We start from the raw sequence: 11,979 nt of genomic DNA, 5'->3' as shown, positions 1-11,979 counted from the left end.
ACGAGTTGCAAAATTTTAACGTTTAAAAGGTTGTCAAGTATCGGGAGAATTATAATTAAAAATAAGAAGTGACGCAAATGTCAAAATCTGCACAATTTTAAGAACTTAGAATTTTAAATCTGAAAATTTTTAAATATGGATATTAAAATATGGCAAAATGATTTCTTTCAATAATTGCATGAAATATATTATTCATTTTTTAAAATACAACAAAAGGAATAGAAAAAATATATAGACATGATACGCACACACAGTATGAAAACGGGCAATTACTATATGTATTGAAATATTCACCCCGAATTGCATATATATTTATTTATTTATTTATCCATATATAATATGCATGTATATTTTCTATATAATACGTATAGGCGCGAATCTCTCTTGCACATGTAGCAACGACGTTTACGCGCTGATCTTTCATCACTCATCGTATTGTTGTGCGAGCTCGTATATATATCCTTATTTATATATTTATATATATATTATAGTTATATACTTATTTACACGGGATCTCTCTCTTTCGTTTTTTTTTATATATATCATTCAATAACATGTGTCAACCAATAACTTATAGTTCGCTTAAAAGCTATATGTGTATGGCTGGTGCCATATCACTTAATTAAGTAACATATGCATGCACGCGCGTTATTATTTCTTACATAATAATTAATCACAATCACTTGAATTCGCTCTCGCGCACACAAACGCACGTGAACGTAAAAAATTTAAAACGCGTTTTCTAAAGCCAGAGTCCGAAGTGGATTTTAGAATTTAACTATTCAGACGATACAAGGGTTTCAAAGACGCTCGAAGAGTCAACAACTTCTCCTCTCTTCTCGAGTTAGAGTTCTTCGTCGAGAAACGTCCCGAAAACTTTGACGATATCCGAAGAGTAAATTTCTAAACATCCGTTCCAGACGTTCCTTAAGTGTCTCTTAAATTATCATCTCTTCTCCCTCGGCACACAACCACACGTACAACGCAAGCGTTCATATACATGTCTCATGCATATCGTATATATGTATATAATAACACGAAACGTAGTCTCACTCGATTAAACGGCTCTCGAAGACTAAAGACTCCCAAAGCGGATCACAGTCTATATCTGCACACACGTCGAGGTTCCGCGGAAACTTTCGAGCGGAAATGAGAACCAACAAAATCGCCAAAAGCCTTTCTTCGTGATCTTCTCGAGAGAAGACCAAAGAGATCAAAGCTTTATCCTTCGCATTACTGCGGTCCTGAGAATATTTTCCCAGAATCGAACAAAACTCGACGGCTTCTCTCTCTTCACAAACCTCTTTAGTTATATTGTACACGAATTTATATATAATTTAAATATAATTTCTATTATAAAATCCTAACTCAATAACAATAAATTAGAAAGAAAATTCTTCCAACCGCATAATTTAAATAATTTAAAATATTACAAAATATCAAGTCGGAAATATCGTTCATTCTTCTTGCTTTCTTTTTTATTCGAAACGTTATTTTTTTTTCTTTTTTTAATACAAAAGACAATTTTTTTCGCGAAAAATTTGATCGTAGCGAAGATTTCGTGTAAAGTCAAGGAGAAATATTGCAGATTATTACATTGCAATGAGCATTGCACATTTTGAAAAGAAATTATTAATTAAATATTAATGATAATATTAAATAAATCGTCAATTAATTAAATATCATAGATATTCGCGCGAAACAATTTACCGTTTTATACTCACAAAATTTCGAACTTCGGTCTTGGATTAAAAATAAAAAGTTGAAATCTCGATTAGACACAATTTCATACTTGTTAAAAGAATGCAATCATGTCGATCATGCACAATGAGCTATTTATTATTTTCTTCTCCTTTTTCTCTTTCTTCTTTCTAAGTTTAGAGATAGTGATTAACTTTATATGAAGAAAGCACGATATTAGGAAGATTGTCTAGAAGAACGAAGAACGGGATTAGTCGACTCGTTTTTACATTTGTCGTTCACGCAAATTTTCGCGATACCTTGCGCAATATATCTGTAAATATTATGTACGTTCGCGGTAATATATTGGACATTACATGCTTTATCGTTTTAGCAAACGAGAAATATTTTTTCGAATACGGATTTTGTTTACAAATACAAATCTCATTTGGATCCCGCAGATTTCAATAGTCTACAGTGTAATTGCATAATTTTCGCAAAACGGTATACGTTAAACATACGTCGGATATAGACTTTAATAAATTGATTCAAAAGCTTTTTTCTCCTCGGATTATACCCTACAACCTCAGGGTTTCGGGAAATATAACGGTGACTATAAAGTATTTAGGATATATTATCCGATCAAAAAATGCACAAATGTTTGACAGCAAAACGTTCTCTTCTCCATACTCGAGAATTGTATATTTTCATTAAATAATCTATATATTTAGATCCCATCTTGTCGCGAGAATTTATATTAATAAATATTATAAGGTTCTGGCCGCGCCACTATATGTATATCATCGTGTTTGAAGTATAATTGTGCGTATGGCGATTAGCATCGATACAGCAGGCAACATTCGCAGTCAAACGTCATATGCTTATGTTCGAGAGATTACATTTTTTTCTTTTGGTCGCTTTATAAGTGTTGCGATTTCCTTAATCGCCCTCTCTCACTCTCTCTCTCTTATCTTCGATATTTCATTATCCTTCAATCAATATGATATGCCGGTGGGATAATTATTATTGGCTGCCGACCCCGGAGTGTATCGGAATAAAACGTATCGACGTATATTGCATTTAATTATCGTGTTGTATTTGTGTGTTGCAGAAAGATCGTTATCAAAAAACGTGGCGGCGGTCGCTCGGGTAAAAAAGGCAACAATGATAAACGGTTGTAATAGAAATAGAAAAAGTCTTCGGCAAGTCTTTCTCCTCGCGGTCGATATAACTCTTCTAATGGCAGTTGTTTATCACTCATCATCTCGCTAAAAATCGGTTATATATATTACGCGGAGACTAAAATTCTATAGCCTTTGACGAATCTCTTCGAGATTTCAAGCTAATTGTAAGTCTAATAAATAGTGGAAGAAATAAGAGTCCCTAGGCTAGTGTTGTCGTTCTCGACGACAGTACACTGTAAAAGAATATGTAATATATTACACAAAAATATGTAAAATTACATAAATAATAAGTGTAAAATTACACAATAAATAATAAAAATGTTTACCTTTTCATTATTTATCATGTAATTTTACATTTATTATTTATGTAATTTTACATATTTTTAATGTAATTTTACATATTTTTTTTACAGTGTACATATATGTACTCGCTTCTCGATAGGCCCGACCGAGAAAAGCATCATCAATTTAAAGCCCCGGATCAATATTTCTATTGTACCTAATCATCGTCGTGGCATCTAACGTTAAATCGGTACTTTTTCAAGATGACATTTAAAAGCTCCTCCAAAGAACGTTTGAAAGATTGATGAGAGATGTCTTTTCGATATCTGTGGAATACGCTTCTCAGATGTTAGCTTGTTTAGGTCTAATGTCCGATAGGATATCGAACAATCGAACCATTACATAATATTAACATTAGACGCACGATGAGTGTTAAATGCAAATCGTTCTCTTTTCGCCACAACCTGATACTAAACGTCATTCTACGTGTTTTAATCTCTCAAAGGATTATATTGCTATGATATAGTTACGCATACAAGGAGCGTTTTATCGCGGAACGAGATGGAGCGGCGTGTACGGAAATTAAAATTATACAATATAATATGTATATATATATATATATATATATAATATAGAGTTATGCGTATTCTTTGATAAAATAGATAATACCGCTGTGTATGTATCTCGAGTTTATGGCACTTTATAATTATGGAACGTGCGACGTGTTCGACGACGAAAATTCGATTTAGGTACCAGGTTGAAGGGAAACTATGTTTTTTAAATATATATTATTCCTACGAAAGAGATTTATCTATAACCATTCTAACTAGCTTGCGATTGTATTATCGGAGCACCTCTGTGTAACATCGAAGCGGGTCGGGACTTATTTCGTCCACCGGTCGTAGAATTCGGCAGTGTTGCGGGCGGTTGCTGATGCTGTTGCTGCTGCTGCTGCTGCTGAGCAGCGAATTGTTGAGCGGCCATCGCCGGGTCTCGTCTCGTTGGTATTTCCGGCGGCGACTGAAGTACCTCCATGTATTCTCGAATCAGATTCGCTATTTGATGAGCCTATAATAAAGCACGTTGAAATTAAACGTACTTATATGATTTATAAAGTTTGCAATCATGATATTTGACCATTTTAATCGTATTACCTGTGATGTGGTGAGAATGACCTTGCTCTGCTTCTTATCCGTGCCGGTAATGATCATCAGACAATTAACGGCAGGCGTATAACTTAGAATACTGCTATATTCGTAGGTACACAGTGCGTTTCTAGAACGATGTTCCAGAAGATGAAGACCTTGCTGATCAACAGCCAGCCAGAGTACGCGAGGCCAATTTGAGGTGAACGATTGCATTACATCGAAGATCGTTGCTCGATGCAACGGCCACGATTGGATCAGATTCAGGAAAGCTTTCTTCGTTTCGGGCGGCGTCATTCCCCTCAAGGACTGATGGTGCTGGCGTACACCGTCCACGCATAAACATGGTACCAGTCTTGACGGTAGGCAGTGACTCGATATCGATCGATAGTCTTGCTCCGATATGTTATCCTGGCAGTCGCCCATTTCCAGTTGCGCTTGCAAAGCCGACAGCATCATCTGCGAGTGAAATTAATCTCGTAAAAACAGTAATCAACATTATTCAAAAGTAATTATAAAAAATATTAATTAAACGAATTAAGATAAAGTAAAATAAAAGATAAATAGTATAATAATGTAGCAAAAAAACAAGAAAAGAAAAGAAAAAAAAATATATAAAAATCGAGTATATAGAGATGTTATATTTAAAATGGTAACTCACAGCTTCTTTCTCAGTGATGGGAAACCGATCGGCGCGCAAATCGTGCAGCACTTGATGATACAATAGCTCCTTTTCCACAGGATCATCCAGGTTCATGTATTGGTCTAGGAACAAGTGCTTCTTGAACAGGAAGAAGTGATGTACGTGCTTCCGTTGTGAGCCCTGTTGAGTCTGCTGTGATGTTCTGTATCGTTCCCACTTGGACATGACGTCGGCTATCTTCTCTTCGGGGATCAGCGATCGTTCGGTCGGTCCCAATACTTCGTAAATTGCGTAGCCTGATGTAAAGCAAATGTAATAAATATCAGTCAAGTAGAAATTTAGCACTGTAAATTGGAAGAAATAAAAATTAATTTTGCAATATTTATAAATTTTAATTAAATATGATATACCCAAAGCAGTTTCCTCGAGCCCTATCTTAGTCTTGATAATCTCCATGACATCCCTGGCAGTCGCAGACGGATGAAACTCGACGGCGTGATACTGGCCGTCCATAAAGTGGAATCTTGCGTAGATAGGTCGGCGATTGATGGTGCACATGATCTCCTCGCGACTCGGCGGCCATTGTCCGTCTTCGAGTGCCCTGAGTCTTGTAAAGGCACTTTTCCGCGAATCTCGCGTACTTGCCCTCTTCGGTGACGTAATCGCTGGCGCATCGCTTCAGGTGCGCGATCAAGTATTTACGTATAACTTTCTGAGGCGGAAGGATCACGGAACACGCGAGCGAGAGCAACGCCCAGTGTCGCAGATTAACGCGATTGTTCGGATCCGGATGATCGGTCGTTTGTTTGATCAATTGTAGATATAGTTCGCCCAGCAAGTTTTCCTTTCGTATGCAACGTTCCATGACGGTCTGTATGAGATTCACGTGCTCGTCTTCGACTCTACGCACCGTGTCACCATTCTGGCCGAGTCCCGCATACGTCAGAATCAATTGGAAGATAGTTAATGAGATCTGCTCGTCGGGATCTGGTAGTTTCGACAGACTTTGCGGTACCTGCTGCCTACTGAATGCCCAATAAGCGTACGGGAAGCCTTTATAGGTCTCGCTTACCGTGATCAGCGCTTCCGTGTTCTTGCCTGAGTTTTTCTATTCGATGCTTAGATAATCTGCGGAGAGTGTTCCTGAGAAAACCACCGCCGGAATCTTGCGGTTTCCTGAGGATTTCCGAATCGACTAGCGTTCGCCGACAATTAACCAGATTGTGGTAGAGCCTTATGCGATCCTCGTTAGTGATGCACTTGAGCTTTTTCGTGGGCACTTCATTTTCCGTAATCCAACCCGCCAGCGCTGAACAGTAACTGACTATCAGACTGCCAATCTCGTTTTTCTGCAGGGTTTCGAATACGAAACATTTGTGCGAACTATCAGGATTATGTCGCAACAGCGAAAGCGTAATGAACGAGTCGCTGGGATCCAGCATGATGCTCTCGACATCTTGATAACGATACTCGGACAGGACAAACTTGTCGTCCGGCTTGATTAGCATGAGACCGTCGCAATTGATACCAAGAATCAATTGGTTGCCGTAAGACCAATATCCTCGATAAGTAACATTGAACATTGTCGTGCCGTAGAGGGGATACTGCATCACGCAGGATAGATACAAAACTTTGGCCGCCAGTTCCTTGCGTCCGGCGCCGTATTGTCGGTGCGCTTGCGCTATAATCGGCACCCAAACGTCGTCGCCGCGGGCGCGACTGATTCTGTAGGGTAGAAAACTGTCCACCTCGCTGTAGTAATCCAATCTGTCGTTGTCCTTGGGATCACCAAGGGATACTTGTGCCTGCAATCCCGCCAATTGCAGCGCCACTTTCTCGGACACCGGAAAATCGTCGCACTAAAAGAGGAATAAATAATGATAAGAAAACATAAAAGCTTCTCAGTATTATTATAGCGTAGAAGTTTCATATCTTGTACCTTTACAACATTATAGACCGCTTGCGCGTACAGCATATTAACTTCCACGGGATCCTGCGAGATTTCTCTCGGATTACGGAATAATCTTCGTTTGAAGACGAAGCGATTGTCACCGCTACCTAAAGTAGGATTATTACCGCGTCGCAACGTCGAGAACGTCGATTGTGCGGTATTTAATTTGCATTGTTTCCTTAAACAAGAATTTATAATTTATACAATAAACTCTCGTTTCCAATCAACTACGCAACATCATTACACTTACATCTCCCATGCGGCGATCACGTCGTACAGATAATCGTGAGCCCGTACGTGCTCCTCCCCGTCCGGTCTGCTCTGATAAATGGCCCAACCTTCCAGCGAGCGAAGACCCAATTTTTCTCCAAGCTTGGCGACAGCATCGGCAGCTGTGTCGGTCGGATGTACGTCGATCGCTTTCGTTCTTCCGTCCAGAAAGAAGAATCGGCAGACTATGGTGCCCAATCGTCTCATAGCTGCAATTTCTACGGTGGACGGTGGATGCTGTCTACAAGAAACCTTAGTATTCTTGCAATTGTCCACACACCATTGCACATACTGTCTCAGTTTGCCCTCGAGGGCGAGATTCTTCTTCAGAAATGAGACAAAGTACTTGTAGAGAAGTTTGCTCGGTTGAAAGGAGACGATCGCCAAGCATAATAACAACCATACGCGTTCTGCCCACTCAGAATTGGGATTGTTGGTTGCCTGACGTATGCTTTGCACGTAAATTTCGTCTCGTAATTCTTCCCGCTCGATCCCGTAAGCGATGATACTCTGAATCGTGGCTATCTCCTGGTCCAGTTTCATTTCGCCGCGTATGTACTTGCACAAGTCCTAAAAGAAAAAAATAAGACAACATATAATATACTACAAGTATGAATATAATACATATATATTTATATATAAAATATACATTATTTAAATTAACGAAATAATATAGGGAATATATTTCACTTACCCTGAATACAGAACACGCAACGTTCACGTTATCGGGATCATACATATGAATATGCGAATTCGGAATGCTGGATCCCTTGTAGTACGTGACCATTTCGTATTTCGGAATGAATTCGATGCTCTTGCCGCGTGATTTTCTCGTCAGCGTAGCCATTATGGTGCCTTCCGGTGAACGTTCGTGACTGTTGAAATAATTTTGCGCAAACTCGACGATATCGTGATAAGTAGTCTCGTTCTCCTGTTCCTTCTTGTCCTCGAGTTCCTGTAATTTGCGTTCCACGCGGCACTTGCGACGCTGCTCACGCTCGACCGGCAACTGTTGCGACGCTTGCGGCTGCGACTGCGGCTGATCATGACCGTTTTGCTGCGCCTGGGGTATCATCGTCTGATGATGGTGATGATGATGATGATGCGAATGATGATGACCAGAGGAACTTCTCGACTCTGGCCTAGATGGCGGACTACTGGCAACTTCCTTAGACATTTTATTACTCGACGGCAAAGATCCGCACGCTTCACCGTTGACTATTTGACCAGGACTGTGACCGCCATTGTGGACGCTTGGACTGTCAGGATCGTTCTCCTCGCGCGGCAATACAGACTCGTAGATCGGTTCGTTGTTGTCATCCGACGAGTCACCATTGACCGCTAAGGGTGGTGCCGGAGGAGGTGGCGGTGGAGGTGGTTCCGTGGGTTCCGGAAGACTCGGTTGACCGAGTTTGCTGCTGGTCATGCTATTCGCACTAGGTAATCGTTGCTGCGGAGACGTCACTTCCTGTCCGTTGACAGGAGAAGTGACCTTCGATTCGGCGGCGGCCTTGGAATTTAATTCCATTTCTTGTTGGATAACAGTTTCTAATTCCACGTCTAAATCTTCGACCAGTTCGTCCATCTGCTCCCCTATCTCATCGATAATCTGATTGCTCTTGGTCGATTGTACGTCGGACAGGAAGGAGAATAGATTGTCTAGGTCTACCGATTGCAAATCCGAGGCGGCCATCTTCGAGTTCATTTGCTCGGCCATCTGCGACAGGGCGGCAATTTCTTCCTGCGCTTTCCTGCAAAATCGAAAGAAAATTACATTGTACATTATATTATGATTGATTAATTTTTCTCAAAAATGCAAGTGCTGCAAGTTTTAGAATAAAAATAAATTTCATGTAATAATTTAATTATTATCGTGATGCAATAACAGTGCAATAACGGTGTAAATAAAAAAATAATTTTAATAATGAATTTAAAAACTTGTAGGCGAGCAATTTGTAACAAAGATGTAAAGAATAAATTTTAGCTATAGATAGAAATAATCTGACGTAACATCTATGATTTATTATCTATGATATGATTATACTAATTGTGTGGCTTTTAGCGAATATTAAAGTTTCGAGTAATACTGTTGCGTGTATCTTTCGCATTCACTCTTTCAATTAAAATAAAGTACCTAATTTCTGAATGTGTAATATTTAGTATCACAATCGGTGTTCACGTTCACACACATAATATATGTATCTATAGTCATGCCTCCGTCTCTCTCTATATCACTAGGAAGTGATAACTCTTGCAAACGTTGAACTACACGCAACGATACTTGGCATGCAACGAATGCATGCCGTTATACGCGCACGTCACACGAGCTTCCGTCGTTGAGAAAACTTACCCAGATTCCATCCCGGCAATACCATTGTACTGCGTGCTACAAAAGGGACACAAGCCATTAACGCACGCAAGTCGATCGCACATAATTAATCGATTGCATATCGGTTTTCTTACGCAAAGACTACTATAACTACTGTAAGCAAAGTCGGTTGAGAAAATCCAATAAATTCCCTGTTTCCTCTTACCTCTGGCTTTCCTCCAACGCCTTCTTGTCCTCCATCAATTTTCGTTCTTGCTCCAGTCGCTCCCTCTTTCTCATCTCTTCATCGACTCGTCTCATTTCACGCAGCGCAGCAGCAACCTCCCTCGCGAAGACACCTCGCAGGTGACTCTGGATCACTATAGCAGCTCTGCGCTTTCTGATGAACATTATTCGCAGTTTCCAGCCGCGGTACGCGTGTTGCACCTTGAGCGCTGCGTCTCTTACACGCTTGTATTCTATCAGAGAGAATAATAACATATCAGAGAGAATATAACAATTATAATAATGTTCAAATAAATAAAAACAAATATTATTTTCATTAAAGAGTAACAAATGGGCAAAGAGCACGTACACGATCTTAGTGTAAAGTTGTAATAAAGTAATAACAGCAATCAATTGTCAAACGTTTCGGTTATTATTTAACCATGTTCAGTGACAAACTTTAGAATAGCAGTGATATTAGTCAAAAAACAACGATCTATCTCTTCCGTTTGATATGTCGAGATAGGTCGTTGTTTTTTGATTGATATCACTGCTATTCTAAAGTTTGTCACTAAAGATGGTTAAATAATAACCGAAACGTTTGACAATTGATTGCTGTTATTACTTCATTATAACTTTACACTAAGATCGTGTACGTGCTCTTTGCCCATTTGTTACTCTTTAATTATTATTTACTGAGGCTAACTAGTAAAAACCGTGTAAATATTATTTTACTTTATATAGAAGCTATAATAAAATTACATTAAAATTAAAATAGTAAAGATTTGTGGAAGAGAAAACGTACCACGTCGTTTGACATAGCCACGCCAAATCTTCTGTATTACGATAGCGTTTCTCGTTACCACCTGATTTCTAGAGTCTTCCAAAGGCTCGTGCACGTAATTTCTCAGAAACACTTTCGTCCGGCCGATCTGCCACTCGGTTTGCGGTATACCTTGCTTGCTGATCAAGAATCTGGTTGCTTCTTTCTCATTGGAGGAGAGCGAGGCTCGGCCCTTGTCCAGGCAACGATACCTCGCGACAAAGTCGTGAAACGACATGTGTATCGGAAAGCCCTCTTTTCGTATGCGTATAATATCCAGCATGCCGAGATACTTGAGCTGGTCCAGGACAAGCTTCTCGTCGTAGTGGTTCGCCATCTTCTCCATATTCGGTTTGATGCAGCGCGCGTACCACGGCGTCGTCGCTTGCAATACGTCTACTAAGGCTTGCAACTGATGTCGGAAGGAGTCGCAGAGAGTCGGCTTGCCTTTCGACGTTCCTCGTGACATTGTCGTGGCCGCGCCGCCAGTTGCGCGTCCAACAGTGCATCCTAAAAGATCTTGATAGACAGAGATCTCCTGGACGAATTCATTGGTGCTTCTAGACATAAAGTCGAAAAACACGTCCTGCTGAACGTCCCGATTCTTATCGACGAAACCCTCGACGGTATACGTTACGCAGCCGGCGTAGTGTTTGACCCCAAATTCCTTTTCCCACTTCCGTCGATCATCTCCCTTCACATAGCACGAGTGGTTCTCGAATTCCGCATGCAAATTTGTCAGATAGGCCAGGTCCGAGCCCTTCGGCATATGGCATTGCTCGGTCAGTAATTTGAGAACACATCGTGGAGGCTTTTCGATCAGTTCCAGGCACATTGTGTTGTCCGTGAACGTGATGTGGGAATAATGAATCTCCTCTTGGCGATACTAAAAGCAAATTTTTTTTGACATTTACAAATAAAATAAAAATTCTTTGATACACGTAAAAAAATTACGCGACTAAAGGATAGAAAATAAACTTACGAGTTCCTGCTCCAGTGCAAAGACATAATGATTGAAGAACTTGTGCAGTTTCTCGTTTGTGTAATTGATGCAGAGTTGTTCGAAGCTGTTCAACGTAAAGTTCTCGAAGCCAAAGATGTCGAGCACCCCGAGAAATCGCGAGCTATCCTGGCCTGGGTTCGTGCAATTGTTGATGTGATTGATGAGCCAGGCAAAAGTGCGCGAGTAGAGCGCTTTTGCCATCGCGTGCCTGTTCTCCCGCGCTTCCTGCACTTTCAGCGGGATCTCCGTTATATTACCGCGAACATTTATCTGCCGTATCAGTACCACCCTGGTGAGATCCTCCACTTGAAGACCCAGTAATGGCGCCACCGTGTCGATTATATTCGTGTCCTCCGTCGACAACTCGCATCTTTCCCCGTCGACGTCCTCGAAACTTAAATTTCCGAGCCACAGAATGGCCGATAGTACTCGGTAAATGCCTTCGCACATTTCCGGCGCAACCTA

General features: G+C 40.4%; 1 protein-coding gene across 1 annotated transcript in view; it reads right to left on the bottom strand.

Moving 5' to 3' along the window:
- Positions 1-161: 161 nt before the first annotated feature.
- Myo81F (unconventional myosin 81F) overlaps positions 162-11,979 on the bottom strand; it is a 35,887-nt gene continuing 24,069 nt past the window's right edge. Inside the window, 13 exon segments of the mRNA XM_085484404.1 lie at positions 162-4,214; positions 4,301-4,750; positions 4,953-5,230; positions 5,345-5,519; positions 5,521-6,003; positions 6,005-6,793; positions 6,874-7,063; positions 7,136-7,725; positions 7,850-8,906; positions 9,506-9,541; positions 9,690-9,942; positions 10,494-11,397; positions 11,494-11,976. Coding sequence (XP_085340530.1) covers positions 3,969-4,214; positions 4,301-4,750; positions 4,953-5,230; positions 5,345-5,519; positions 5,521-6,003; positions 6,005-6,793; positions 6,874-7,063; positions 7,136-7,725; positions 7,850-8,906; positions 9,506-9,541; positions 9,690-9,942; positions 10,494-11,397; positions 11,494-11,976 — 5,934 coding nt within the window. The 3' untranslated portion in view covers positions 162-3,968.

Source organism: Nylanderia fulva, unplaced genomic scaffold (assembly GCF_048542155.1).
Source record: "Nylanderia fulva isolate GAGA-0341 unplaced genomic scaffold, ASM4854215v1 Scaffold3, whole genome shotgun sequence".
NCBI lineage: Eukaryota > Metazoa > Arthropoda > Insecta > Hymenoptera > Formicidae > Nylanderia > Nylanderia fulva.
The sequence above is the reverse complement of the archived record's forward strand: the minus strand, read 5'-3'. Positions and strand labels throughout refer to the sequence as shown.